This window comes from Elephas maximus, chromosome 3 (assembly GCF_024166365.1).
Source record: "Elephas maximus indicus isolate mEleMax1 chromosome 3, mEleMax1 primary haplotype, whole genome shotgun sequence".
Taxonomy (NCBI): Eukaryota; Metazoa; Chordata; class Mammalia; order Proboscidea; family Elephantidae; genus Elephas; species Elephas maximus.
In genome coordinates this window covers 58,687,037-58,714,826 of record NC_064821.1, presented here as the reverse complement: position 1 = coordinate 58,714,826, position 27,790 = coordinate 58,687,037, and the positions used below count along the sequence as shown (strand labels likewise).

The following is a 27,790-nucleotide window of genomic DNA, read 5'->3' as shown; positions in this document are numbered from 1 at the left end:
GGGTTTCCAGATTCAGTATACCCAAACCAAACCAAACCCGTTGCCGTCGAGTCGATTCCGTTTCATAGCGACCCTATAGGACAGAATAGAACTGCCACGTAGGGTTTCCAAGGAGCGCCTGGTGGATTCGAACTGCCAGCCTTTTGGTTAGCAGCCGTAGCACTTAACCACAATGCCACCAGGATTTCTAGATTCAATATAACACCAGTCAAAAATTCCAGAGGGATTTTTTATGTATGTGTCAGAATTGACAAGCTGGTACTAAACTTTATTTGAAAATGTAAAGGACTGAGATTAACCAAGGCAATCTTGAAGAAAACGCACAAAGTTAGAGGATTTTCACCAATATGGCTTATTGTAAAGCTAAACAAAAATCCTCACAATTGAACCAATAAATGGAGGAAAGATTGAAGTTGTCAAGAATTTCATTTTACTTGAATCCACGGTCAACGACCATGGAAGCAGCAGTCAAGAAATCAAACAATACATTGCATTGGACAAATCTGCTGCAAAAGACCTCTTTAAGGTGTTGAAAAGCAGACATCATCTTGAAGACTAAGGTGCGCCTGACCTAACCCCTGGTGTTTTCCATTGCCTTATTTGCATGCGAAAGCTGGACAGCGAATAAGGAAGACCGAAGAGAATCGACATGTTTGAATTGTGGTGTTGGAGAAGAATATTGAATATACCATGGACTGCCAAAAGAATGAACAAATCTGCCTTGGAAGAAGTGCAACCAGGATGTTCCTTAGAAGTGAGGATGGCAAGACTACATCTCACATACTTTGAACATGTTATCAGGAGGGATCTGTCCCTGGAGAAGGACATTGTCATGGATTAAATTGTGTCCCCCCAAAATGTGTGTATCAATTTGTCTGGGCCATGATTCCCAGTATTGTGTGATTGTCCATCATTTTGTCATCTGAAGTGATTTTGCTGTGTTTTGTAAATCCTGCCTTTATAATGTTAATGAGGGTGGAGGGGAGATGGGCAGCAGTTGTGTTGATGAAGCAGGACTTAATCTACAGGATGGATTGTGTCTTGAGCTGGTTTCTTTTGGGATGTAAAATAGAGAAGTAAGCAGAGAGACAGGGGGACTTAATACCACCAGAAAAGCAGCACCGGGAGCAGAATCCTTTGGATTTGGGGTCCCTATGCTGAGAAGCTCCTCGACTAGGAAAGATTGATGAGAAGGACCCTCTACCAGAGTCGACAGAGGGAAAGCCTTCCTCTGGAGCTGAAGCCCTGAATTTGGACTTCTAGCCTGCTGGACTGTGAGGAAATAAATTTCTCTTTGTTAAAGCCATCCACTTGTGGTATTTCTGTTATAGCAGCACTAGGTAACTAAGACATCATACTTGGTAAAGCAGAGGGTCAGCAAAAAAGAAGAAGACCCTCAACGTGATAGATTGACACAGTGGCTGCAACAATGGGCTTAAGCATAACAACAATTGTGAGGATGGCGCAGGACTGGGCAGTGTTTTGTTCTGATGTACATGAGGTCGCTATGAGTTGGAATCGATTCCATAGCACCGAACAATAACAACAAAGCTATGATAATTAAGACAGTGGGGTATTGGTGCAAGGTTAAACAAATTAATGCAACAGACCAGAGGTCAGAAACAGATCCACACATACACGGTTGCCTGATTTATGACAAAGGTGACACTTCTTTATAGTGGAGGAAAGGATTATCTTTTCAACCAAAGGTCAACTGGAAGTCCATATAGAGTAAAACGAATCTTGACGAATATCTTACACAGAGGACTTGTATCTTATACAAAAATCAACTGAACTGTAGATATAAATGCAAACAATAACACCTGAAAGATTTTTAGACGACAAAATTTTTCATAATGTGGGGTCGACCAACACTTCTTGAATAGGACACCAAAAGCGTTAATCATAAAGGAAGAAATGTATTAACCAGGTTACATTCTCAGCAACTGCTTCTGTTTTCCTCCCCTCTTCTCTGGAAACCCTGGTGGCGTGGTGGTTAAGTGCTACGGCTGCTAACCAAAATGTTAGCTAACCAAAACTTTGGCAGTTTGAATCCACTGGGTGCTCCTTGGAAACTCATGGGGCAATTCTACTCTGTCCTGTAGGGTTACTATGAATTGGAATCGACTCGGCAGCAGCGGGTCTTTTTTTTGGTTGCCCTTCTCTCAGTTCCAAGCTAATTTTTCTTGTAGGCTCCCAGGTTGGGGAAGTGGTTTTTGTTTTGCTTGGTTTTGGTTTTTAAAAAAATTTTCCAGTTGCTTTCGTTGCATCCATTGACTTGTTTATGTGGTTGTTGTCATTTTTGTTCTGTTTGATTTTTCTATTATTAAACCAATCTTGTGGGAGACACTTGGTTATACTATGTTAACCTTTATATCACTGGGTTTGGTTTGCTATTTTGTTCAGTCCTGTAATTTTCTTTCTTTGAAATGTCTTGTGAGGGATTGATGTTCATGTTATTCTGGACTCATAAGTCAAGAATCGTTTTCCATTTGTCAGTTCTCTGAAAGAGTTTGTGTAAGATTGGTATTATTTCTTCCATAAATTCTTGGAAGCATTCACCAGTGAAATCACCTGGGTCTGGACTTTCTTTCAGGAAAAGTTTTTAACTATAGAATCATTTTTTTTTTTAAACAATGTTTTATAGAGTCTTTGGTGAAAGTTTACCCAGCAAGTGAGGTTCCCATTTGACAACTTCCACATAAATTGTTCAGTGACATTAGTTACGTTTTTTATTATGTGTCAACATTCTCTTTATGCTCTGTTTGTTCCCTTTCTAGTGCTCTAGGTTCTTTGCCCCCATCTTCTCATCTTTACCTTTGAGAAATTGTTGACATTTTGGTCTCGTACTGTTTGGTTTTTAAGTGGGACACCGATCTTACAGTAATATCCTTTATTTTGTGTGCCACTCTGCTGTTTCACAAAAAGGTGATCTCGGGGTAGGCTTGTTTCTTGTGTCTCAGCAACAGTCTCAGGGGGTCCTCTGTTCTCTACTGTTACAGTTTGCCTGGCATTTTTTAATATAAGAATTTGAGTTCTGCTTCATATTTTTCTCCCATTCTATCTGGGCCCCGCTATTGTGGCCCCAGTCAAATGGTCATTGGTGGTAGCTGGGCACCATCTAGTTCTGGTCTCAGGGTAGATGAGATTGTGGGTTTATAGACTTGTTTCTTCTTTGCACTTTTGGTTACCTTCTTACTCTTTCAGGGACTCCACTATTTTGCTCCTGGCAAGTCCAGACCCATAGTTGTGTCTTAGATGGCCACTCGCAAGCTTTTAAGACCCCAGTCGCTACTCACTTCACTAGGATGCAGATCAAGATTTTTGTGAACTATGTTATGCCAGCTGATTGAGTTGTCCCATGAGACTATGATCCTAAGCCTTCAGCCCAGAAAACCAATGTTGCACAGTGTTGGGTTATGTCTGAGGAGTATTCGTATTTGTGTCTTCAATGAATATATGTGCCTGCATCCACATATTTGTATTTGCACACACCCATAGATACTTCCACCACTCATCTCTCAGTTTGTCGAACTGTGATGGTTTGTGAGTTTTTGTGATGCTAAAAGTTATACCACTGATATTTCAAATCCCAGCAGGGTCACCCATAGTAGACAGGTTTCAACGGAGCTTATAAACTAAGACAGACTAGGAAGAAGGACCTGGCAATCTACTTCTAAAAAAAATTGGCCAGCAAAAACCTTAGAAATAGCAACAGAACATTGATATAGTGATGGAAGATGAGCCCTTCAGGTTGGAAGGCACTCAAAATACCACTGGGGAAGAGCTGCCTCCTCAAAGCAGAGTCCGCCTTAATAACATGGATGGAGTAAAGCTTTTGGGACCTTCATTTGTTGATGTGGCATGACTCAAAATGAGAAGAAACAGCGGCAAACATCCATTAATAATCAGAACAGAGAATGCACAAAGTATTAATGTAGGAAAATTGGAAGTTGTCAAACATGAAATGGAACGTTTGAAGATAGATATCCTAGGCATTAGTGAGCTGAAAAAGACTGGTATTGGCCGTTTTGAATTGGACGATCGTATGGTCTACTATATTAGGAATGACAAATTGAAGAGAAATGGGGTTGCATTCATCATCAAAAAGAACGTTTCAAGATTTATCCTGAAGTACAGTGCTGTCAGTGATAGGATCATACCTGTACGCCTACAAAGAAGACAAGTTAATACAACTATTATTCAAATTTATGGACCAGTCACTAATACCAAAGATGGAAAGACTGAAAATTTTTGCCAACTTCTGCAGCCTGAAATTGATCGAACATGCAATCAGGATGCATTGATAAATACTGGTGGTTGGAATGCAAAGGTTGGAAACAAAGAAGAATCGATAGTTGGAAAATAATGGCCTTAGTGATAGAAATGATGCCAGTTATAACCGGAGATCACAGCACTCCTCTCTCAGTAATTACAGAACAGTAATTAATTATAATTAACAGAAAATTAGTAAGTATATGGAAGACTTGACCAGCAATATCAACCAATTTGATACAATTAACGTTAATAGAATATCCAACAACAGCAGAATATGTTTTCTTTTCAAGTGCACATTCACCAAGATAGACCATAAAAAAAAAAAAAAGACCATAGTTGGGGTCATAATACAAATCTTAATAAATTTAAAAGGGTTCAAGTCAAACAAATTATGTTCTGTGATCACAATGGAATTAAACTTGAAATAATAACAGTCCAATATCTGGGAAATCCTCCAAATATGTGGAAATTAAATAACACGTTTCTAAATAACCCATGAATCACAGAAGAAATCACAAGGGAAATTAGAATGTATTTTGAACTGAGTAAAAATGGAAACAAGACATATCACATTTCCTGGGATGCAGCTAAAACAGTGCTAAGAGGGAAATTTTGTATTACTAAGTGGACATACTATAAAAAGAAGAAGAAATATCTCAACTAATAATCTAAGCTTCCACTTTAAGAAACCAGAAAAAGAAGAGTCAAATAAACCTAAAGTTACCAGAACGAAGGAAATAAAAAAAAAGCCAACATAAACGAAACAGCAAATAGAAATAATAGGGAAAATCAATAAAACCAGAATCAGGTTCTTTGAAAAGATCAACAAAATTTATAAACCTTTCCCTAGCCTGTTCGGGAATAAAGGAGAGAAGACATAAAGCACCTAGATCAGAAATGAAAAAAAATGACATCACTACAGATCTTACAGAGATTAAAAAGATAAGAATATTTTACAAATAACTTATGAATAACTGTGTTAATATATTTGAGAAGTTAGATGGAATGGAATATTTCCTTGAAAGACAGAGCTATTAAAGTCCACCCAGAATAAATAGACAATCTGAGTTAAATATCTATTAAATTATCTAGTAATTAAAAAAAAAATATTCCCGCAAAGAATGCTCCAAGTCTAAATGGCTTCACTAATGAATTCTACCAAATATTTAAAGAAGTAATACCAATTCTACACAAATATTTGTAGTAAATAGAAGAAGAGGGATCACTTCCCAACTCATTTTATGAGGCCACCGTTACGTACATACCAAATGAGACAAAGGCATTAGGAGAAAAGAATCGCACCAATATCCCTTAAGAACCTAGATGCAAAAATCCTCTTTAAAATTTAACGAATACAGCAATATATAAAAAGGATGGTACATCATGACTAAGTGACTTTTTTGGAAGCTCGCTGCCGTGCTGTGAGGAAGTCCAGGCTACCTGGAGAGGCCAAGTGTAGGTGTTGCAGTTGGAATATGTAACAGGTGATATCCCAGCTAACAGTGGGCACCAACTACCAGATGCATGAACAGCCTTCAGATGATTCTAGCCTCCAGCTTTAAGGTCACCTCCCAGACACTACGGAGCAGAGATGAACCTTCCTCGCTGAGCCCCGCATAAGCAGCAGATTTATGAGCATAAAGATTGTTTTAAAAACAGCTGTATTGAGACATAATTCACATGCCATACAAACCATCTATTTAAAGTGTAAATTCCAGTGACTTTTAGTGTATTCAGAGTTGAACAATCATCACAGTCAATTTTAGAACATTTTCATTACCTAAAAGAAACCTTGTACTGATTAACACTTTACATTTCTCTCCAAACTTTCCCCCAGCCCTAGACTACTAGTAATCTACTTTCTGTCCCTATAGATTTGCCTATTCCATAACATTTCATATAAATGGAAGTATATATTACGTAGTCTTTTGTGGTTAGCTTTTCTCTGAACATGATGTTTTCAAGGTTCATCCGTGTTGTAGATGTATCAGTACTTCATTCCTTTTTATAACTGAATAGTATCTCGCTGTATGGATATACCACAGTTTATTTGTCCATTTGTCAGTTGATGGGCATTTGGCTTGTCTCTGCTTTTTGGCTTTATGAATAATACTATGAACATTTTAATATAAGTTTTTATGTGGGCATATATCTTCATTTCCCTTGGGTATATACCTAGGAGTGGAATTGCTGGGTCAGATGGTAAATTGTTTAACCTTTTGATAAACTGACAGGTTGTTTTCCAAAATGGTTGCACCATTTTACATTACCTCCAGCAATGTATATTTTTTTTTCCAGCAATGTATAAGGGTTCCACTTTTTCCAAATCCTCCTCAGCACTTGTTATTGTCTGTCTTTTGCTTATAGTCATCCTACTCAGTGTGACTAAGTATTTGGTCAGCATACAGATTGAATAAGTATGGTGAAAGGATACAACCTTGACAAACACCTTTCCTAATTTTAAATCACACAGCCAGGGTTGTACCCTTTCACGATACTTAATTCAGTCTGTGTCCTGAGCAAATAATCCAAGAAGCTGGACTATATGAAGAACATGGCGTCCGGATTGGAGGAAGTCTCATTAACAACCTGAGATATGCAGATGACACACCTTTGCTTGCTGAAAGTGAAGAGGACTTGAAGCACTTACTGATAAAGATGAAAGACCATGGCCTTCAGTATGTATTACACTCAACATAAAGAAAACAAAAATCCTCACAAGTGGACCAATAAACAATATCATGATAAATGGAGAAAATACCGAAGTTGTCAAGGATTTCATTTTACTTGGATCCACAATCAACACTCACAGAAGTAGCAATCAAGAAATCAGATGACACATTGCATTGGGCAGATCTGCTGCAAAAGACATGTGTTAAAAAGCAAAGATGTCACTTTGAGGACTAAAGTGCACCTGACCCAAGCCATGGTATTTTCAGTTGCCAAATATGTATATGAAAACCAGACAGCGCATAAGGAAGACCAAAGAAGAATTGATGCTTTTAAATTAGGGTGTTGTTGAAAAATATTGAACATGCTATGGACTGTCAGGAGAACGGACAAATCTGTCTTGGAAGAAGTACAGCCAGAATGCTCCTTAGAAGCGAGGATGGCAAGACTTTGTCTCACATATTGTACATGTTATCAGGAGGGACCAGTCCCTGGAGATGGACATCATGCTAGGCTAAATTAGAGGGTCAGCAAAAAAGAGGAAGACCCTCAACGAAATGGATTGACACAGAGGCTACAACAATGGGCTCAAACATACAATGATTGTTAAGATGGCACAGGACTGGGCATTATTTCGTTCTGTTGTACATAGGGTCGCTATTAGTCAGAACCGTCTTGAGGGCATCTAACAATAACAACAATGTAAATATTTATATCTCTTCTCACCTATGTACGCATCAGTACCTACTTGTACACCACTTTGCGTGTACCTATCCATATGTGCTCAAACGCATGTTATTACTTTGGTTGTGCTGTGCTCACTACTTCCACAATTGGTGCCACTTTTCCGGTCACCAAAATTTTTAGTTAGCAGCCTGATGCTTAACCGCTGCGCCACCAGGGCTCCATAAACATAATTAGTCTCCACGGTATAAAGCATACTTTTCCCACTTCCCTGCTTCTTAGTAACCACTAGTGAACATTGATCTCTCTATATTTATCTGTTCTTGTCTTCATATAAAGGAGGGATTATTCAATATTTGTCCTTATATGCTTGACTTATTTCACTTAGCATTATGTCCTCTAGGTCCTATAGACTCATTCTTTAAATGATACAGTCATTTCTGTTTCTCCATGTGTCAATTTTGGTATGTTGTGTTTTTCAAGGAATTCGTTCATTTTGTTTATCAAATTTATTGGCGTAAAGTTGTTCATACATTTTTCAAGCCATCTTTTTGTATCTGTAAAATTTATGATATTAGTAATATCTTTTTGTGCTCATTTTTAAAATCAGCCTTTCAAAGGGTTACCAATTAATCTTTACAAAGAACCAACTTTTGACTTTGATTTTTCTCTGTTGTTTTCTATATTTTCTATATTTGCCTTCTATATTTTTGCCAATCTTTATTATCTCCTTCCTTTTTCATACAAACTTTTTGTATTTAATTTTGTAATCTTTGGGTTCTTGAGATGGAAGCGTAAATCATTCATTTAAAATTTTTTTCCTTTAGTAACACGTATTTAAAGCTATGTATTTCCACCCTAAAATTCCTTCTATTTTTATTTTTTTATTGTACTTTAAATGAAGGTTTACAGAACAAACTAGTTTCTCATTAAATAGTTAGTATACATATTGTTTTATGACACTGGTTAACAACCCCACAGCATGTCAACACTCTCCCTTCTCGACCTTGGGTTCCCTCTTACCAGCATTCCTGTCTCCTCCTGCCTTCTAGTCCTTGCCCCTGGGCTGATACGCCCCTTTAGTCTCCTTTTGTGTTATGGGCCTGTCTGACCTTTGGCTGAAGGGTGAACCTTGGGAGTGACTTCATTACTGAGCTAAAAGGGTGTCTGAAGGCCATACCCTCTGGGTTTCTCCAGTCTCTGTCAGGCCAGTATGGTCTTCTTTTGTGAGTTAGAATTTTGTTCTACATTTTTCTCCAGCTCTGTCTGGGATTCTCTATTGTGATCCCTGTCAGAGCAGTCAGTGGTGGTCACTGGATACCATCTAGTTGTACTAGACTCAGTCTGGTGGAGGCTATGGTAGATGTGGTCCATTAGTCCTTTGGACTAATTTTTCCCTTCTAAGATTCCTTCTAAATCTTTGGCTACAGCTCACAAATTTTGATATGTTGTGTTTTTGTTGCTGTTCACTTGAAAACATATTGTAAGTTAGTCTGACCCCTGGTATATTTAGAAGTATGTTGCTAAATTTCCAAACATTTGAGGATTTTGTAGTTACCTTTCTGTTTTTGATTTCTAGTTGAATTTCACTGTAGCTGGGGAACATGCTATGGGATTTCAACCCTTAAAGTGAATCATTTTAAATAGTGTAGTAACCGAATTGCTTTTGCTATAAGTCACTACCCGCTGCCATCAAGTCGATTCCGACTCATGGGGACCCTATAGCACAGAGTAGAACTGCCCCATAGAGTTTCCAAGGAGCACCTGGCAGATTTGAACTGCTGGCCTCTTGGTTAGCAGCTGTATACCAGTAAAAGGAAATTGCAAGTTTGGTTAGTGTTTATTTTTTTGTTAACATTCAAAAGTACTATTCATGAGTCTAAAAAACTAATTTTCTGGCATGATCTTGGTCCCAGTCTACGCTGTGCTTATTTTATTGACTTTTTCCTTTGTGCATGTGTATTCACATGTATGTTCTCTAAAAAAAGATTTTAATCCATTTCAAAGCTTGTTTCATTTTACCTATAGAAGTATTGAACTGCTACTGTCATTTTACCTTTCTTCCCTTATAGCTCTTCCATCCCTGAGCAATTCTTATTCATTTGTAGTTCCCAAACAGCTTTCCTAAATATTAATGGCTGCACTCTTGGGCTTTTATGTGTTAATTTATTCTGAAGAAAAACTAGTCCATTCCATCAAGTTATTTTTGGAATGGTAACCATGTATTATTTAAGTACTTTTATTTTGAAAATATTCTACGTACCTGCTAGGATATGTAATACATGAAAATCACACGTTTTTTTATATGCGTATGTGGTTTCTTGCACACAGCCCCTAAGGTAAATTGAGGCAAGAATTGTTTACTAAGAGAGTTAATCTGTGAGTTCATTCAGCAATTGCACTCTTAATGTGTGTTAGGTGTAACTGCCAACTAATTTGTCAACAGGACCCTAATGTGCGTTAATTTGCATATCGGTCCTCTTGGATCGGTGTATTCATTAGAGATCCAGAGACACATACTTGGCACAGAAGACCAGGTGTATATCTGAAAATGAAGAAGGCTAGGTTAGGGGCCAGCTGAGTATATGCAAAAACTCATGGGTTCAATATGGAGAGGGTGGCGTTGAAATTGAACTTTACATTAGGAAAAATGATGAACAAAGTGTGAGGATAAAGTAGTGACTGGCCTTCCTCATGGGTTGGAAAGCTTGAAAAAGAAACAGTTGGGTCACTGTTCAACTGGATGATGTAGCATTTATAGATAGAAAAATTCCAGGAAGTAATGCCTACAGGCAGAATAGGGCCATGTGTTGGAAAAAACCATAAAACTTGAATTGGAAGTTTGGATTTGAAACTGAGAGTGACCAGGCCCTGACTGCTTCGGAAATATTTTTAACCTTCCTGGAGTAGGTTTTCTTCCAGTATGATCAATTGTATTTTGGAATAGTCTTGCTCACTTTGACAGGGTGAAATTTCTCCTTCTGTGTTGTTGATGTACGAAATAGGTGTTTCTTAACATTTTTCTGAATGCTATTATTGTTCCTAAGTGGTAGGCTCCTCGTTTACCCTGGTGGCAGAAGGAAAGAGCTATATTTAGCTAGTTAGTGTTTGAATCGTAGCTCATGTTTGATATTTTTTCCTTGGCTTTTAGGCTGCACATGGTCCGTCTGATGCTGTTGGAGAGACTACTGCAGACTTTGCCCCAGTTACGAAATGTTGGAGGTGTCCGGGCCATCCCGTACATGCAGGTATCTGTCAGTTCATCTAGGTTTATCACATTATAGTTGTACCATCCTTGAACATGCTCACGTATCTCTCCAGAGCATCCTATAAGGCTTTGTTTGGTGTTAGGTCATAGAACAGTGAAATAGAATTTTGAACTGCAAGTCATAGCCCTTCACTTTATAGATGAGAAGGCTGAGGGCCAGAGAATTTAAGAAAATGCCCAGCGTCACTCAGCTAGTTATTGACAGAGCCAGGAGCAAGAGCCTGTTCCCGAGATTCTTAGTCTATGTAGTGTCTCTATATGTGAGTATTAGAGTGTGTTCTGGTGGGTGTTCTTCCACTAGTTGCTTCCCACTAGGCACAAGTCGTCTTTAATTCTTAGCTCAGCAGACTGCCCTGTCTGAGGCCAGTTTGGTGGGATATGATGTAGGTTAGTCAATTATTTTTGGAAAACATTTTCTATGATGACAAATGTGGCATATGTAAAAAAAAAAAATTGGCTCTTTTGACTTCAGACACTTGAGCTTCCAAAAACTTGGACTTTTAAAGTCTTACAGTTATGACTGAAAAGGGAGGTCAGGGAGATTGGGATTTCTTCTGAAACAAAACGTGTTTAGGGTTGTTGTTCTTTAGGAAATCGGCTTTCATATTTTCTCTCTGTATTGACTTCCAGGTCATTCTGATGCTTACTACAGATCTGGATGGAGAAGATGAGAAGGATAAGGGGGCCCTGGACAACCTATTGTCTCAGCTTATTGCTGAACTGGGCATGGATAAAAAGGTAAAACTTGAGAGTCACAACTGTGTGAGAAGCAAGGATTGGCTGAGATCATTTCTGAGCTTTTTGTTCATCTCTGAGAGAATTTTCACCTGGTTTTAGGGGGAAACCATCCACTGATTGCTCCAGTTTTATCGATTCAACGAAAATGTATTTAATGCCTACTTTGGCCCAGGCATACTTTTAGGTTTTGGACATAAATAGGGGACAAGACAAAGTCCCTGTCTTCATGGGCTTTTTGTAGCTCCATGTTTGTACAAACATTAAACTACTTATTTTCATCTTAGTATGGCCTCCTAAGTGCATCAAGCTCTAGGTAACTCAGGTATAGTCCACAGGTACAGTGGAGCTTGTTCTGTCTCTGATTGAATTGGAAGAAGATTTAGGAATGATAGGCTCGAGGGAGTTGTTTAGGGGTTACCTCAAGCTTAAAGTGTCATCTTCTGGACTGTTTCTTGTGCCTGCAGGATGTCTCCAAGAAGAACGAGCGCAGTGCCCTGAATGAAGTCCATCTGGTAGTAATGAGACTCCTGAGTGTCTTCATGTCCCGGACCAAATCTGGATCCAAGTCTTCTATATGTGAGGTATTTTTGGTTTGAGCTTATGGATTTTGGGAAAGGTAAGAGGATTGTCTGGTTGGTGCTAGGGCAGAGGGCAGAGGTGATAGTCTTCTGTTGGAATAAGACCATTGTCACCTGAGAGGAGTAAGGTTTTAAGCTGGCACCTCTTCAAGAGCAGAGCCTCCACCTGTTTCAGAATCCCTCCCAAACCTTGATCTTTGCCAACAATCCTTCCAATGGAGGGGTTAAAGGGTTTGGAACTTCCACTGTTGAAAAGCTGGGGACTGTTCTGCAAGACACAGAGTGGCTAAGAGGATTCCTCTACTGTATGTTGCTATAAGGTATGGTAATAAAGCAGAGAGAAAGCAGTGTGTGCGTGGTGGAAAAGAGATTAACACAAAGCAGAGAAGGTAGAAATTGAGGCTGAACTGCATCCAATTTTAATGAGCTTATGAGCTGTGGGGTTTACTGGGATTTTGCAAGGCTCTCGTAATGGTTTTATTTACAGTAGATTTTCTCCTACTTTTCTATTCATGTGATCACTCACACCTCCATCTCTTTTGGAAGCTGGCTCTATGGAGAACCCCTATGGGAGGGCAGAGTTCCTAAGAAGTGCCTATAGTGGAAAGTTTTCTCTCCTTCCTGAAATGTCCTTCTTTTCTAGCTGCCCAAAGAAAAAAAGAAAATTCAACCCCTCCAGAGGGAAAGGTTATCTAATCCGTGCCTCTTTGGACTCTGGCACCTGTGTGTAGGGAGATTAGAGTTGAGAACTGGTATTTCTTTGTTTTATCTCACCATGTGGTTGTTCAAAGGAGTTAGGGAAATGTTTTAACTAGTTGGGAAATGTGTAACTCGAGAGTCTAAGTCACTTCCATGACAGTTAATTCTTCATTCTAAGATTGTTGTGAGTGTTTCCCACTCCCTAATACCCAACTTGGTGGCACAGTGGTTAAGAGCTCAGCTGCTAACCAAAAGGTCAGCAGTTCAAATCCATCAGCCACTCCTTGAAAACACTATGGGGCAGTTCTATGCTCTCCTATAGGGTCGCTGATTCGGAATCTACTTGATGGCATTGAGTTTGGGGTTTTTTCTTACCTTCTTTGATTCATCCAGTGTTTTTTCTTCCTCCTAGTCTTCTTCCCTCATCTCCAGTGCCACGGCAGCAGCACTGCTGAGCTCTGGTGCCGTGGACTACTGCCTTCATGTGCTCAAATCACTACTGGAGTACTGGAAGAGCCAACAGAATGACGAGGAGCCTGTGGCTACCAGCCAGCTGCTGAAACCACATACTACTTCATCCCCACCCGACATGAGCCCATTCTTTCTCCGCCAGTATGTGAAGGTAAGGTCTTTCCCTTGTCACGGAACCGCTCCCATCCCTCATCCAGAGCACTCTCCTCTTTAATCTTGGTGAGTAAAAGGTAAAGGAGCTAAGGGTGAGGAGCTGCAGGAGGGAGCCGCCATTCCTTGGTGGGTTTTATTCTCCACATGATTTCATAAATGACCACCTCTGCCAGGCTTCTACTGGGATTCTGTTTTCTGCCACTTTGTAAGCCTGAGGAATTGAAAGAAATCATCTCCTTTGACATCAAGGTCCTTAGAAAAAGATAAGAATGGATATAAGGTAATGTTGTCAGTAGTGTGTTATGTCAGACAGTCCCCCCTGCTGTCATAAGAGGCCCTTTAACATGCTAGTTAAGAAAATGGGCTTTCTGATCAGATTAGTCTGGGAGCAAGTCCCTTCTGGTGTATCCATTTTCCACCATGAACCTTGGAGAAGTTCTGTCTAGCCTTGGTTAGCCTAAGTTTTTACACATGGAAAATGGAGCTACTGATTCACTTGTCTGTCTTCCTGCTAAGCTGTCAGTCAGCAAAGACCCAATTTTATTCCTATTTATACTCCCCAGTGCTTGACATAGAATTGCTAACTGGTGATTGAATATGTGAAAGACATTGTCCTCCTGAACTCTTACAGATTCTTCCTATGGACCACACAGCTTGCCGGATAGCTATTTTCCCACTGTTCCCAGATCTCTCAGTACCCCTGCCTCCTTGTGTTGTATGAACCCAGGCATCTTGACTGAGTTTAGTGATTCTGGCTACCTTGGTTTATTTAAATATTCCTTGCTTATCATGAAAATATTTAGTTCTACGAAATGGAGTAAATCTCTTGAAGACAATCAGAGATGCTTACCCACTTTTGTTTTTTCAGTTTTTTTGCCATTCTAGCTCTAATTTCTGTGTAAGTGCAGAGTACCATGAATCCAGTGTCAAAAACCACAGGCTGAAATGTTAGAACTTTCAAGCACAGTAAGACCCGTCTCCACTATAACCTCTATGTAATTAAATTGCCCCCAGGAGCTTGGGGCCTTGCTGGGTTTATAAACTAAACTGTCATTGATGGCTCCAGTTTTGAAAGGCACTGTTTATCGGTATACTTAGTGAGCAGTAAGCCTGGCTACTACCTAATTGTGGTCTCAGAAAATAGGCAGTCATGGGTTCTCACACAAATGATCTTCTCCCAGGGTCATGCTGCGGATGTGTTTGAGGCATATACTCAGCTTCTAACAGAGATGGTACTGAGGCTTCCATATCAAATCAAAAAGATCGCTGACACCAATTCTCGAATCCCACCTCCTGTCTTTGACCACTCATGGTTTTACTTTCTCTCAGAGGTAAGTGAAGATCGTAACCAGTGTACCAGTCAAGGAGGAGGCACATCTGCTGTGACTGCCTTGGTGGCCCCTTTCCTTCCTCATTCCTTCAGTATCGCCCCTAGCAGAGTGCTCCTCACTCATTTAAGCCCTGCCTCTCTGAAATATAAGGATCCCTGGTGGCACAGTGGTTAAAGCGCTTGGCTGCTAACCAAAAGGTTGGTGGTTCAAACCTACCAGCTGCTTCATGGGAGGAAGATGTGGCAGTCTGCTTCCATGAAGATTACAGCCTTGGAAACCCTACTGGGCAGTGCTGCTCTCTCCTCTAGGGTCTCTATGAGTTGAAATTGACAGCAATGAGTTTGGTTTTCACTACATGGTGAGACAGTAGAAGGTGACTTTGAAAGCAAGCCATTTGCTTTAGTTCCCTAATTCTGTACATTTAACTTTCCTCACATGTGGTGATGATGGGCAGGTTTAATAATTCGGGGCTCTGTCAGGAAAACAGAAGCTACACTAAATGTTAACAGAAAGATTTCAATATAGGGAGTTGGTTAAATAGGTACTGGAGAACCAAAAAACAAAAAGGAGACATTGAGGTAACTACAGAGAGCAGCAGCCAGCAGCCCTATGTCCAAACAAGAGAGGCCTGGTGGATCAGGGACTTAAATCTTGGCGACCAGGGGGGTGGTGGTGGTGATGATGATGGTGGTGAGGGGGTGATGCTGGTACCTCAGGAGCTCTGAGGGGATGAGAAGTGGCTGATTCTGGGAATATTGAAAGAACCTGATGATTAGAACCTGCCAGGGTGAAGGGCTGTTGCTATGATAGCAGACAAATAGGAGGGAGCAAATTTCTTCTTCTTCCTCCTGCCTCCTGGTTTCCCTCTAGTGCTCCCTATTGGCAGAACCTAGCAGGAAGCCAGCTGGCAAAGAAGCAGTGCTGAGCATCACAGAGTATGGCAGGGTGGGTTGGAAGCTAAGAGACAATAGCTTAATAATCAGCACAGCATGAGATTAACTCTGGGAAGAAAACTTGTTAGAAAACCCCAAATGACCGTTTCCAGTTGAATAGCAGTACCACCCAACCTCTTCTCTAGCTCTTTTACCTGCAAAAGAGATTCTGAATGTTTCCTTCCTTATAGCTTCACTTTGGAAGGGCTGGAGTGGAGGCCAACCTCCCTGTAGATTCCTAAACACTCAAGGAAGAGAATCATGAACGTTGCTACTTTCTCCTCTTTGACTCCTTTCTTTCTATGCCTTTCTCTCTCCTAGTCCCTTTAAGAAATACTTAAGTTCACCAGAGGCTGGCTTGGCTGGGAAGAAGTAGCTTATCCGTTTGTAGTTTTCACCAGTTTTAATAGCGGTTTGTTAAAACCTGGGATGCAAGAACCACGGTCAGTAGAGATACAGTCCCAGGGTGATTTTACCCTTTGTGTTGTTTTTCCCTGAAGTACCTGATGATCCAGCAAACTCCGTTTGTGCGCCGACAAGTCCGTAAACTTCTGCTCTTCATCTGTGGATCAAAGGAGAAGTACCGCCAGCTTCGAGATTTGCACACCCTGGACTCCCACGTGCGTGGGATCAAGAAACTGCTAGAGGAGCAGGGGATATTCCTCCGGGCAAGTGTGGTTACAGCCAGCTCAGGCTCCGCCTTGCAATATGACACACTCATCAGCCTGGTACGAGGGGTGGGAAATGGTAGGGCAGGGAGAGGGCATATGATGAGACTCTGCTAAGTAGGTAATGATAGGATGGAGCAATATGGGGCTTTGAAATATCTGGAGAATATCACGGCCAGGGTTGAGATTGGGGTAAATGCATAAGCCTGACTGGGCGCTATACCATGTGTAGGTAGCTTCAGGATCCGGAATTTCCCCCTCACCACTCCCATCCCCAACTGGCAGTGGTTCCTCCATTATGAAGTGGGGTGGCTTGAGCCTCTTACCAGTGTCATCTGCAGCAGCCCATATCATGGGCGGAATCAACATGAACTTTGTACACCTCTGCGGGGCTGCAGAGGTAACGGGGATGCTCAGTAAGAGCTGCTGAAGTATGGGACCTGGGTCACCCAGATATTTCAGAGAGCACCTCCCTTTGTACATTGGTTCGCTTTGCACTCCAAAGCTAGGGTGTTGACCAGTCAAGGCAGCAGGTGTGGTGGGTGTTTAGGCTGCCTGTGGGAGTTACTCACTTCCAGTGATCGGTTTCCATTTCAGATGGAACATCTCAAAGCTTGTGCTGAGATTGCTGCTCAGAGAACCATCAACTGGCAGAAATTCTGCATCAAAGATGACTGTAAGCAGTACTCTTCGTTTTGGCTGCTGTTATTCGTTCCTTCAAGAGGAAGGGATTTATTGAGGCCTACTGTGTGCCAAGCACTGAACTGGATCCTGGAGAATATTAACATGAGCAAGATATAGTGACAGGAACTCTGCCCAGCAAAGAAGACAAGGAAAAACCCAAGAGTGATAAGGGCCAACAGACAGCATTTGGAGTGCTGTGGGAGCACAGAGTAGGAATATCTGACCTCCAGGATGGACGTGACATTTTATCTAAGATATGAAGGATGAATGGGAGAGAGGGACATTGTTTTTGCTGAGGGTACAGCATGTATGAAGCTGGGAGAGCATGATGGTTAAAGAACTCAGGTGTTTAATATTTAATATGACTGAGGCAGAACATGCTCCGTTGGAAGAGGAGAGAGATAGGTGGAGCCTCATCTTGACAGGCCTCTTAATGATTTTGGATTTAAAAGGTTCATTCTGGCTGAATGTGGAGAATGGATTGAAGAGGGGTTAAGATGTGGTAGTAAGGCTAGAGAGAAGTATATGGATTCTAGAGAATCATATTATTCAAAGAAGAGAGGGCTGGGATCCAGTCTGTATGTAGTTGTTGTAATACTTTTTCACATGTTTCCACAAGAGTATAAATTCTTCCCAGCAACATCCAGCAGAGGGAACTTGGAAAAGGAAGGTGGCGGGAATAGGGCAGACTTGACTGTGTGGGAAAGTTGCTCCTATTCTGCGTAAGTCCAGTTGCAGTCATCTCTGAGCTGAGCACTGTCTCCTCTGCTTACAGCCGTTCTGTACTTCCTCCTCCAAGTCAGTTTCCTGGTGGATGAGGGGGTGTCTCCGGTGCTGCTGCAGCTGCTCTCCTGTGCTCTGTGCGGCAGCAAAGTGCTGGCTGCCATGGCGGCCTCCTCCAGCTCCTCCAGTGCTGCTTCCTCCTCAGCCCCTGTGGCTTCCAGTTCTGGACAAGCCACAACTCAGTCTAAGTCATCCACTAAAAAGAGTAAGAAGGAAGAAAAGGAAAAGGAGAAAGAGGGTAAGAGTCACCCTCTTGTCTTGGTATCCAGGCTGAAGTGTTTTAACACCTCATATTGGAGCACGTGTTTTATTCTGTTCTTCTGAAAGGTCTTTTGTCCAGATTTATAGATGAACCAAAACCTAAATGCTTTCTCATGCCTATTTTTTGGTCTCATTTTCAGTCATGTTTAAGGTGACACCTTAAACAATGTGACTCTCTATACCAACGGATAAGAATAGTAAAGGTCAGAGTGCACTGAACTGTTTGGGGACTTGACCTTTAACATTTCTAGTAGGTCATTTAATCTGAATTTAACTTCCTTTTTCTGTAAAATATTAATACCTTCCCTGTGGAGTGGTCATCAGAGTTAAACGAAATGATGCTTATAAATACGCCTTGTAAACTGCTCTACAAATGTAAGCTATTTTAGTTGACCCCTTACTATTAGAAAGGCAAAAGTCTTTCTGTTTCACTGCTTTTCATGGCCCTCAGAGGCCTGCCGCTGGTGATCAGGGGTTGAGAGCAGCAGAGGTGATTCACGTTCCCCAGTTATTCAGATGTCTGTGCAGGTCTGTTGTAGTGTTGACAGTTTTTGATAGCAAACATTTGAAAGGAAGTCCTGACTCCAAGTAACTATATTTTTCAGCGCTAGGCTTTTTATAGGCATTTTATCCTGTGGGGTGTGTGTGTAGCATTACTGTATGTCTCATTTGGGGCTGACTTTTTTCTTCCCCAGGCAACAACTGAAAATTATAAATTATAACCATTTAGTTGAAACTTTTAAGAAATGAACAGAATTCCCTCCCTCTCCATTTAGTAGCATAGGCCTTGGGACTCTACATGACTTCTTCATGCCCTTCAGCCCTCAGTCCTGCCCTGATCTTGCAGGTGAGAGCTCAGGCAGCCAAGAGGACCAGCTGTGCACAGCTCTGGTGAACCAGCTGAACAAATTTGCAGATAAGGAAACCCTGATTCAGTTCCTGCGTTGCTTCCTGTTAGAGTCTAATTCTTCCTCGGTGCGCTGGCAGGCCCATTGTCTGACACTGCATATCTATAGGTAGGGTTCAGAGCTTGGTTTTGCAGGTCTGCACGGGTCTGGGACAAGGGTGGATGATGTGATCTGTCTTGGTTTTTTGTTACATACAATCACAGTGTCAGTATTTACACCAGCCTGAATTGTCAATATTAGTGATTTCTTTGAGTTAATCCACTTTTTAGCTACTAGTGTCGTAGGCAAGAGACTATATCTTTTCCACTCAGAAGGCTGTGTGTAGGGGTTTGTGAAATGACCAGACCTAACTCTTTAAGCTAGAAAGCTCAGCTTCTGCCCTTGAATAATGTGGGATGATGGAAATAGATTACCTCCTGAAGACAGTAAATGACTATGCCACATCTTTTAGAATAGATTGTCTCAAAACAGCAACCAAACCACTCAGACTTAATCCATAGTTGTAGGGAAATAGCTATGCCTGCCACTTGGTAATATGAGCTGTCGTTTGTCTATAGAAACTCCAGCAAATCTCAACAGGAGCTCCTGCTAGACCTGATGTGGTCTATATGGCCAGAACTGCCAGCCTATGGTCGGAAGGCTGCCCAGTTTGTGGACCTGCTAGGATATTTCTCCTTGAAAACCCCACAAACGGAGAAAAAGGTAACATTTGATTTATGGTTAGAAAGGCTAATTTGCAATATTTACCTTTTTTCTGTTGAGTTATAAACATTAGGACTAACACAATCCACTTGTGAAATCTCTTTTACATATATCTAGTTTTGCTTTTCTTAGTAAGCACTCCCAACATGTTTATCATATACTGTATACAAGCAAATAAGTACAATCTGAATTCAGCCTAGCAGCCAGTAGAGGTGGGTCAAGTAAAGTCGCCTGGGAGAGAAAGTGCTTCTTTGGTTTTGCTAGCAGCCCTGATTACACACCTGAGAGTGCTTCTGTAATTAGATAACCATTTCATGACTTCTCCGTAAGAATAAAAATTGTCGTCTTCCACAAGGCCTGAACAGGTGGCCTATCACTAAGATCATGGAAACTTCTAGAAGAGATGGAATCCATTAAACTCTTAGGAGTTGGACTCAGCTTTGTATGATTCTGAATGGGGGTTGAGAAGTCTGATTCCTCCCAGTAGGCCAGTCTTCAGCTAGAAAGCAGAAGAGAATAGTGTTTTCCACTAAGACTTTCCCTTGGGCTTTAAATATTTTTTTATTGAATTCTGTTTCAGTTGAAGGAGTATTCACAGAAAGCTGTGGAGATTCTGCGGACTCAAAACCATATTCTTACCAACCATCCCAACTCCAACATTTATAAGTGAGCCTTGTTTTGCTTTATCTATTTGAAGCTCAGTCAGTAGTCCTAGTTGCTATTTGCATGTTGATAGGCTTACATACAAGTCGATAAGCCTCTTGCAAACAGTAAGTAACCCTGTCTAGTTGATCTTTGAATCCCTCCCGTTTAGCCCAAGGCCTTGCATGTAAAAGGCACTAAAAATGTAATTGCTGAATTCAGGATTTGGTGAGCACTGAACATAAGAAGGTCTCTAGTTTCAGAGTTCTAATTCTAAATCCCATAAGTTTAAAGAAAATGTCTGCATTTTTTTTTTTTTTTTTTAATTTTTGAAAGAGAGGATTGATTAAGTTGACAATGTATTATTTCCCTGGCTTAGTAGTGACTGTTCTTTTTAAAGCTATGATTTGCGTAACCACAAAATTCACCTGTTTTAAATATATAATTCAATGACTTTTGGTAAATTTAATTGTAACTATTCTTTGAGTTAAATTTTAATGTAACTTCCTGGGGTTTCACTGACCTTAGGGCAGCTCAGAAATAGGAAACATGTAAGAGCAATTAGTGGACATTTCCTTCCTGTGACTTCTGAGCCCTACTGGGACTTCTCACATTTCCTTGTGTTCTACTAGGGTGGGACCGGCTTTGGGGGATATTGAGCCATGGCTTTTTCATGGCTTCTTTGTGAGCTCAGGGCTTCCTAAAATGTAAATGTCCTTATGCTGAGACTGGTTTCTTCCTTAGCACCTTGTCTGGCTTGGTGGAGTTTGATGGCTATTACCTGGAGAGTGACCCCTGTTTGGTGTGTAATAATCCAGAAGTGGCATTTTGTGTAAGTAACTGGCCTTTAACATAGACAAGCCTGAGGCTTACAGGTCCAGTGGGTTTCTTGTTCCCAAAGATTGATAGTCCTGACATAGGTGTTCCTCTCCTAATGGCAGGTCACTAATAGTGTGAGTCCTTACCTGCCACTTTTGTTAACTTACATAGAAACTTCATCCATGGAGGAAGAATGAGTTACCTTGATGAATTTTGAAGAAGGCAGGATGAGCTGTTAGCCTTGCACTAATATGGTGTCTTGTGTGTACTTTTGTATTTAGTATATCAAGCTGTCTTCCATCAAAGTGGACACACGGTACACCACCACCCAGCAGGTTGTGAAGCTCATTGGCAGTCACACCATCAGCAAAGTGACAGTGAAAATTGGGGACCTGAAACGGACCAAGATGGTGCGGACTATCAACCTGTATTATAACAACCGCACCGTACAGGCCATCGTGGAGTTGAAAAACAAGTACGGGCTTCTCAGACTTGGGGAGGGCAGTGTATTTATAAGACCCAGCACCAGATTTCTGGCTTTGATTCCTGGGATGGTGTAAAGCAGCACATCCCTAGAGGCCTAGTATGTCCTCTTACCCACTCAGTCATAACTGAGGGCCAAAAATCCAGTTTATAAGGATGTTGACAAAGGTTATTTTAAAATGATGTCCTATGAAGCCCTAGGGGCTATGGAAGTTCAGCAGCCTACCTAGGGAGGAGAAGCTGAGTGAAGGGTTATCTTAGTTACCTAGTGCTGCTATAACAGAAGTGTTACAAGTGGGTGGCTTTAACAAACAAGTTAATTTTCTCGCAGTTTAGGAGGCTAGAATTCCAGAGTCAGGGTGTCAGCTCTAGGGGAAGGCTTTCTCTTTGGGCTCTGAGGGAAGGTTCCCATCTCTTTTCAGCTTCTGTTCCTTGGCTCCTTGGTGATCTTCATGTGACATGGCATCTATCTTCCCCATCCCTGCTTTCTTGCTTGCTTGGTTGCTTGCTCAATCTGCTTTTCTTACATCTTGAAAGAGATTGACTTAAGACACCCCCTACATGAATACCGCCTCATTAATATAACAAAGAAAGCCCATTCCCAAATGGGATTAAAACCTCAGGTATAGTAGAGTTTACAACCCATATTTTTGGGGGACACAATTCAATCTGTAACATGCTTCTCACATCCACTCTAACTAGAACAGTTCTATTTTTATATAAAATCTTCTATGTTGGGAAGTAGCTATCATTTCTTGGATTAAGACAGCTATTCTCTTGCTCATGGAGCAAGAAGTATTTCTCAAGACGTTTCTCTAGTACACATTTCTTCCATTTCTGCGTGGTGCCTTCCCTCTATGTCTGCTGATGTGGGCCCGTGTATCCTGCTGTCTGAATCGGGGCATGTTGTATATGGGCCAAGACAAAACAATAAAGAGTTACTAGCATGGGTTATAGTATTGACTTCTACAGAGATGGGTCTCTTTTTGTTGAAGTGTCAGGCGTTGCTGTTGTACAGAAAATATAGGTAGATACTCCTTGAATATTAAGAACTGCAGTGCTGTTCTGCACATAGAGTGGAAGTGTTGTTATCATTCCAAGAGGCAGAATGAAGGTAGGATGTCCCACATCAATAAGTGGCCACGAGGAACTCTGCCTAAAAGAAGTTTTTTCTTCTTGATGAACAGAGTTAACACTGGTGACCTGAAAGCAGAAGTTGCTCATTAGAGTAACCCATTCCCCTCCAGAGGAGATTGATTTGATTTTCACGTTGAATCAGCACAGCTGCTGGTAAAGCCCTCAGACTCTGCAATAAGTCCATATGGGTTCTACTGCATATCTCTCTGATGTTGGAGAAGTTATTTAGCCTCAATTTCCTCAGCTGTAAGATGGAGATAAAAAACAAAACCCTTTGCCATCGAGTTGATTCTGGCTCATAGCACCCCTGTAGGACAGAGTAGAATTGCCCCACAGGGTTTCCAAGGCTGTAATCTTTATGGAAGCAGACTGCCAGTCTTTCTCCCATGAAGTGGCTGGTGGGTTCATACTGCTGACCTTTTGGTTAGCAGCCAAGGACTTAACCACTTTGCCCCAGGGTTCCTAAAATGGAGATAAGTCCCTATTTTCCAGGTGGCAGTGTAAAGGATTATAAATGGGTTAATGTATGTAAAGTGCAGAGAACAGAGCCAAGCACATAGTAAGAACTCAGTAAATATTAGCTCTAATTGTATTACTATTAAAAAAAAATTACTATAATCACCCCTAAATTATTACGTGGCTTTTTCTTTATGACTCTACTTAGTACTTGGTCCAGACCCTGGGGTATGTCCCTTTGCCTCTAAAGCAACCCAGGTTTATTCTTCCAAGGTAGTTGGTCATGATGGGAACTTGTGGCAGTCCTCATCATTGCACCACCTGGGATTGATTATAGGCTTCAGTGTTGCATACTTTGGGGGTAATGCCTTCCCCTGATACATATTTCTGTTGTTTTTCTGGGATCACAGAATTTATCATTTATAAACCAAAAAAAACCTACTGCCATCAAGTCGATTGTAATTGATAGCGACCCTATAGGACAGAGTAGAATTGCCCTATAGGGTTTCCAAGGAACAGCTGGTAGATTCGAACTGCCAACCTTTTGGTTAGCAGCCGAGCTCTTAACCACTGCGCCACCAGGGCTCCTTGTCATATGTAACAGCTTAAAATGCTTGTATGTTCTGTCCTTCTTTATAGAGAAAAACTAGTGGAAATATTAATAGAAATTCAGTTGCTAATCATTTGCCAGATTTCTTTTCCTTAGAAAAGGAATTGCCTTAAAGAAATATATAGGGCAGTCTTTCTCTTCGTCTCATCAGACTGTAATCTCTGAGGTTAAATGAGGAGACCTTGGGCCCTCTTCCCCTATAACTGACACTGTCTCCACCAGGCCGGCGCGCTGGCACAAAGCCAAGAAGGTTCAGCTGACCCCTGGGCAGACAGAGGTGAAGATTGACCTGCCGTTGCCCATTGTGGCCTCCAACTTGATGATTGAGTTTGCAGACTTCTATGAAAACTACCAGGCCTCCACAGAGACCCTGCAGTGCCCACGCTGTAGTGCCTCAGTCCCTGCCAACCCAGGTGTCTGTGGCAACTGTGGAGAGAATGTCTACCAGTGTCACAAATGCAGGTAAGCCAGTGAGTGTCTGCTAGGCTAGGGGCTATACACATTTCTTCTATTTTTTTTTTTTTTTTACGTGAGAGTCTCAGTTTGGGCAGTTTCAGTGGTGCTCTCACAATAATTAGAGGATTGTCCTGATATAGAATGGGTGTGGGGAAGGGAGAGAGAGGTGTGTGTGTGTGTGTTTGCCTGTTGGGGAGAGGCGAGGGGGGCAGGTTTCCAAAGTTAAGTTCAAGATCTCCCCTTCTTGTTATTTCATTGCTTAAATTATCCTCACTGATTTTTTATTGTCCCTTTAACAGTCCTGGAGTATGGATGTGACACTATCCATCTCATTACAGAGTCACCCCTACCCAACAAAACCTCTACTGCCCCCTCTGACCAAACACGTTTGATTCTTCAGATCCATCAACTATGATGAAAAGGATCCCTTCCTTTGCAATGCTTGTGGCTTCTGTAAATATGCTCGCTTCGACTTTATGCTCTATGCCAAGCCTTGCTGTGCGGTGGATCCCATTGAGAATGAAGAGGACCGGAAGAAGGTGAGGCCAGGCCTGGCCTAGACTCAGGGCAGTGGCCTCGATTGGTGCTTTGGGCAGAGCTGGTGTAATAGAGTGTGCTTTTCCTTCTAGCCCAGAAGTCTTCCTCAAGTTAGCACCAGTTTCAGGGTCCAGCATTAGGGTGGGAGCAAATAATGGCATAAAGTATGTTGGGAAATGTCGTTTGCATAGGATTTTGGAGAAGTGCTCGTTAGTAATAAAACTAGAGTATCTCAAGGGGCGAGTAACTTCAGATTTGCAAAAGCAGAAAAAAGTGGGATGACTTGCCGTGCACTTGTTCTGCAGATTGGTACATACTGAAGCTGTTGGCCTTCCCTCAGTATTAGACTGCCCCGGAGCTGTTACCAACTGAAAACGGAGGCAGCTATTGGGATAGCTACTAGAAGCAGCATGGCAAAGTAGAAGAACTTTAGCTCTGGAGCCAGAAGAGCAAAAGTTCAATTCCATCTGTGCTTTTTAACGCTTCTATGACTTGGCATAAATTACTCTCCCAGCATTGTGTGTTCTTATGTATTGTATATGTATATGGTTATTAAAAGTAATATAATCACCTCACACAGGATTATTGTGAAGTATAGAGATAACGTATGAAACACAGTGTCTGACCTTTAACAAATGTTATAATTTGGGGACAATCATCATGCTGAAAGATGTGACATTCTGTCCCTGTCTTTTCCTATCTAGGCTGTTTCCAACATCAATACTCTCCTGGACAAAGCTGATCGAGTGTATCATCAGCTGATGGGCCATCGGCCGCAGCTGGAGAACCTGCTCTGCAAAGTGAACGAGGCAGCTCCAGAAAAGCCACAGGTAGTCCCATACCAGGAGGGGTCCCCGGGAAGGGCTTTGGGTCATGATCAGAAATTGCCCCCTAGGTGAGACCATCTTCCTGTGGAAGTCTGACAGCTTACCTGTTGAATTTTCAGGATGACTCAGGAACAGCTGGGGGCATCAGTTCCACCTCAGCCAGCGTGAATCGTTACATCCTGCAGTTGGCTCAGGAGTACTGTGGAGACTGCAAGAACTCTTTCGATGAGCTCTCCAAAATCATCCAGGTACAGAAGTGGAGGCAGTTTTAGAGTTGGCAGTTGATACTGTTTTCAAAGCAGCCCTGTTACCCTCATCCAGCAACTCAGCTCTCAGTGTTGCTCTTGCCCCAGTCCAGCTAAAAAGGCAGAATTAGGGTGACTGCACGCGACAGGGTCTCTCCTTCAGTTTCTGGTGCTTGTCAGAGAGTTGAGTTCAGTCTAAAAAGAGAATAACAGGTGGGAGGTTATCATAGATTTATTTATCTAGTTTCATTACCAACCAGCTCATCTTTTAATAGAGGCACTGCTGGTTTTAAAAAAGTGGGTGCCAAGGCTCTGTCTCTATTTTTCTGATATGCCCCATTAGCAGGTTAGAAGGGTAAGAGCACACCAACTCCAGTGAACCAGGTAGGCAGTGCATGGAATGTCACAGAGCTAATCTCCATGGGATGGCAGTCTGGCTGCAGATGGCACCTCCTAAAAGGAGAACAACCATTTACTTGCCCTTCCCCAGCCCTCCAAAAAAAGTTGTATGCCATCTTTGCTACATGTGCACAGGTTTCTGACCTTTGTCTTTAAGAGACAGTGCTACACCGGAGTTAAGAGCATGAGCCTGGGAGTCAGACAGATCAGAGCCTGCATTCTGACTCAGCCACTTATTGTGCCACCTACAACCCCTCTAAGCTTCAGTTCTCTTCTCTGCAAAATGAGGACAATAAGAGTATCTAACTGGTAGAGTTTATTGAGGAGGTTAAATTATATAACACATGTAAAGTTTTTTTTTTTTTTTTAAGACCAAAGCTAATTTTCCAGTTAACGTCCTCTTCCCCTTTATTTTAATTACTAATTTTTTTTTTTTTTCTTTTCTTTTTGTCTTAGAAAGTCTTTGCTTCACGCAAAGAGTTGTTAGAATATGACCTGCAGCAAAGGGAAGCGGCCACCAAATCCTCACGGAGCTCCGTTCAGCCCACCTTCACTGCCAGCCAGTACCGTGCCTTATCCGTCCTAGGTTGTGGGCACACCTCCTCCACCAAGTGCTATGGCTGCGCCTCGGCTGTCACAGAGCATTGTATCACACTACTCCGGGCCCTGGCCACCAATCCAGCCCTGAGGCACATCCTCGTTTCCCAGGGCCTTATCCGGGAGCTCTTTGACTACAATCTTCGCCGAGGGGCCGCAGCCATGCGGGAGGAGGTCCGCCAACTCATGTGCCTCCTAACTCGGTCAGAGCCTGCACCGTGATACGGGGCTAGTAATTCCTGCTAACACTGGGGCTGGTAGCAGCGATGCTGGGAGTACCAGCGGGTGCAAAGAATTGTTCTCCTCCTCACAGCCAAACAGGCTAGCTAGCTTATAATACAGGGGAAAAAATAGGAAGATACCCAGGAATAGGTGAGTGAACTTGGGGAGTATTCGAAATCTAGGTTTCCTTATAAATAGTAGATTCGGCTTGTGCTTTGCTGGTTCCAAGGAAGTTTCCTGAGGAAACTCTCTCTGAGTCTTGGTGAGGAAGGATAAGGGAGTGATTCGGTACCTGGACTCAAGAAAGACTCACATGAAAGAAGACAGTGGAGCTGTGGAGGCTCGTGATTAGGAGCTTGGACTCCGGATCAGAAAGACCCGGGCTCGATCTCTGACACTTTGTACTGTGTGCCTTCAACAAATTATATAACTTTCTTGAGACTAAGTTTTCCTCATCTGAAAAATACTGATAGTGGTAAATACCTTAAAAGTTTGTAGTGAGGACAGAATGAGATAATTTGTGTAAATAAGAACTCGTGTTTGTTGAGTACT

The 27,790-nt window shown here is 41.8% G+C and overlaps 1 protein-coding gene across 8 annotated transcripts in view; it reads left to right on the top strand.

Annotated features, from left to right (window-relative positions):
• Positions 1-27,790, top strand: part of UBR4 (ubiquitin protein ligase E3 component n-recognin 4) — a 140,281-nt gene that overhangs the window by 75,009 nt on the left and 37,482 nt on the right. For all 8 annotated transcript variants that reach the window (XM_049878096.1, XM_049878101.1, XM_049878097.1 and 5 more), the window contains 18 exons: positions 10,784-10,880; positions 11,531-11,638; positions 12,103-12,219; positions 13,328-13,537; positions 14,721-14,870; positions 16,303-16,530; positions 17,068-17,146; positions 17,930-18,175; positions 19,046-19,214; positions 19,664-19,808; positions 20,389-20,474; positions 21,195-21,282; positions 21,551-21,744; positions 24,178-24,417; positions 24,812-24,950; positions 25,653-25,778; positions 25,895-26,023; positions 26,876-27,219. In XM_049878096.1, coding sequence (XP_049734053.1) covers positions 10,784-10,880; positions 11,531-11,638; positions 12,103-12,219; positions 13,328-13,537; positions 14,721-14,870; positions 16,303-16,530; positions 17,068-17,146; positions 17,930-18,175; positions 19,046-19,214; positions 19,664-19,808; positions 20,389-20,474; positions 21,195-21,282; positions 21,551-21,744; positions 24,178-24,417; positions 24,812-24,950; positions 25,653-25,778; positions 25,895-26,023; positions 26,876-27,219 — 2,895 coding nt within the window. The remainder of the gene's footprint in view (positions 1-10,783; positions 10,881-11,530; positions 11,639-12,102; positions 12,220-13,327; positions 13,538-14,720; positions 14,871-16,302; positions 16,531-17,067; positions 17,147-17,929; positions 18,176-19,045; positions 19,215-19,663; positions 19,809-20,388; positions 20,475-21,194; positions 21,283-21,550; positions 21,745-24,177; positions 24,418-24,811; positions 24,951-25,652; positions 25,779-25,894; positions 26,024-26,875; positions 27,220-27,790) is intronic.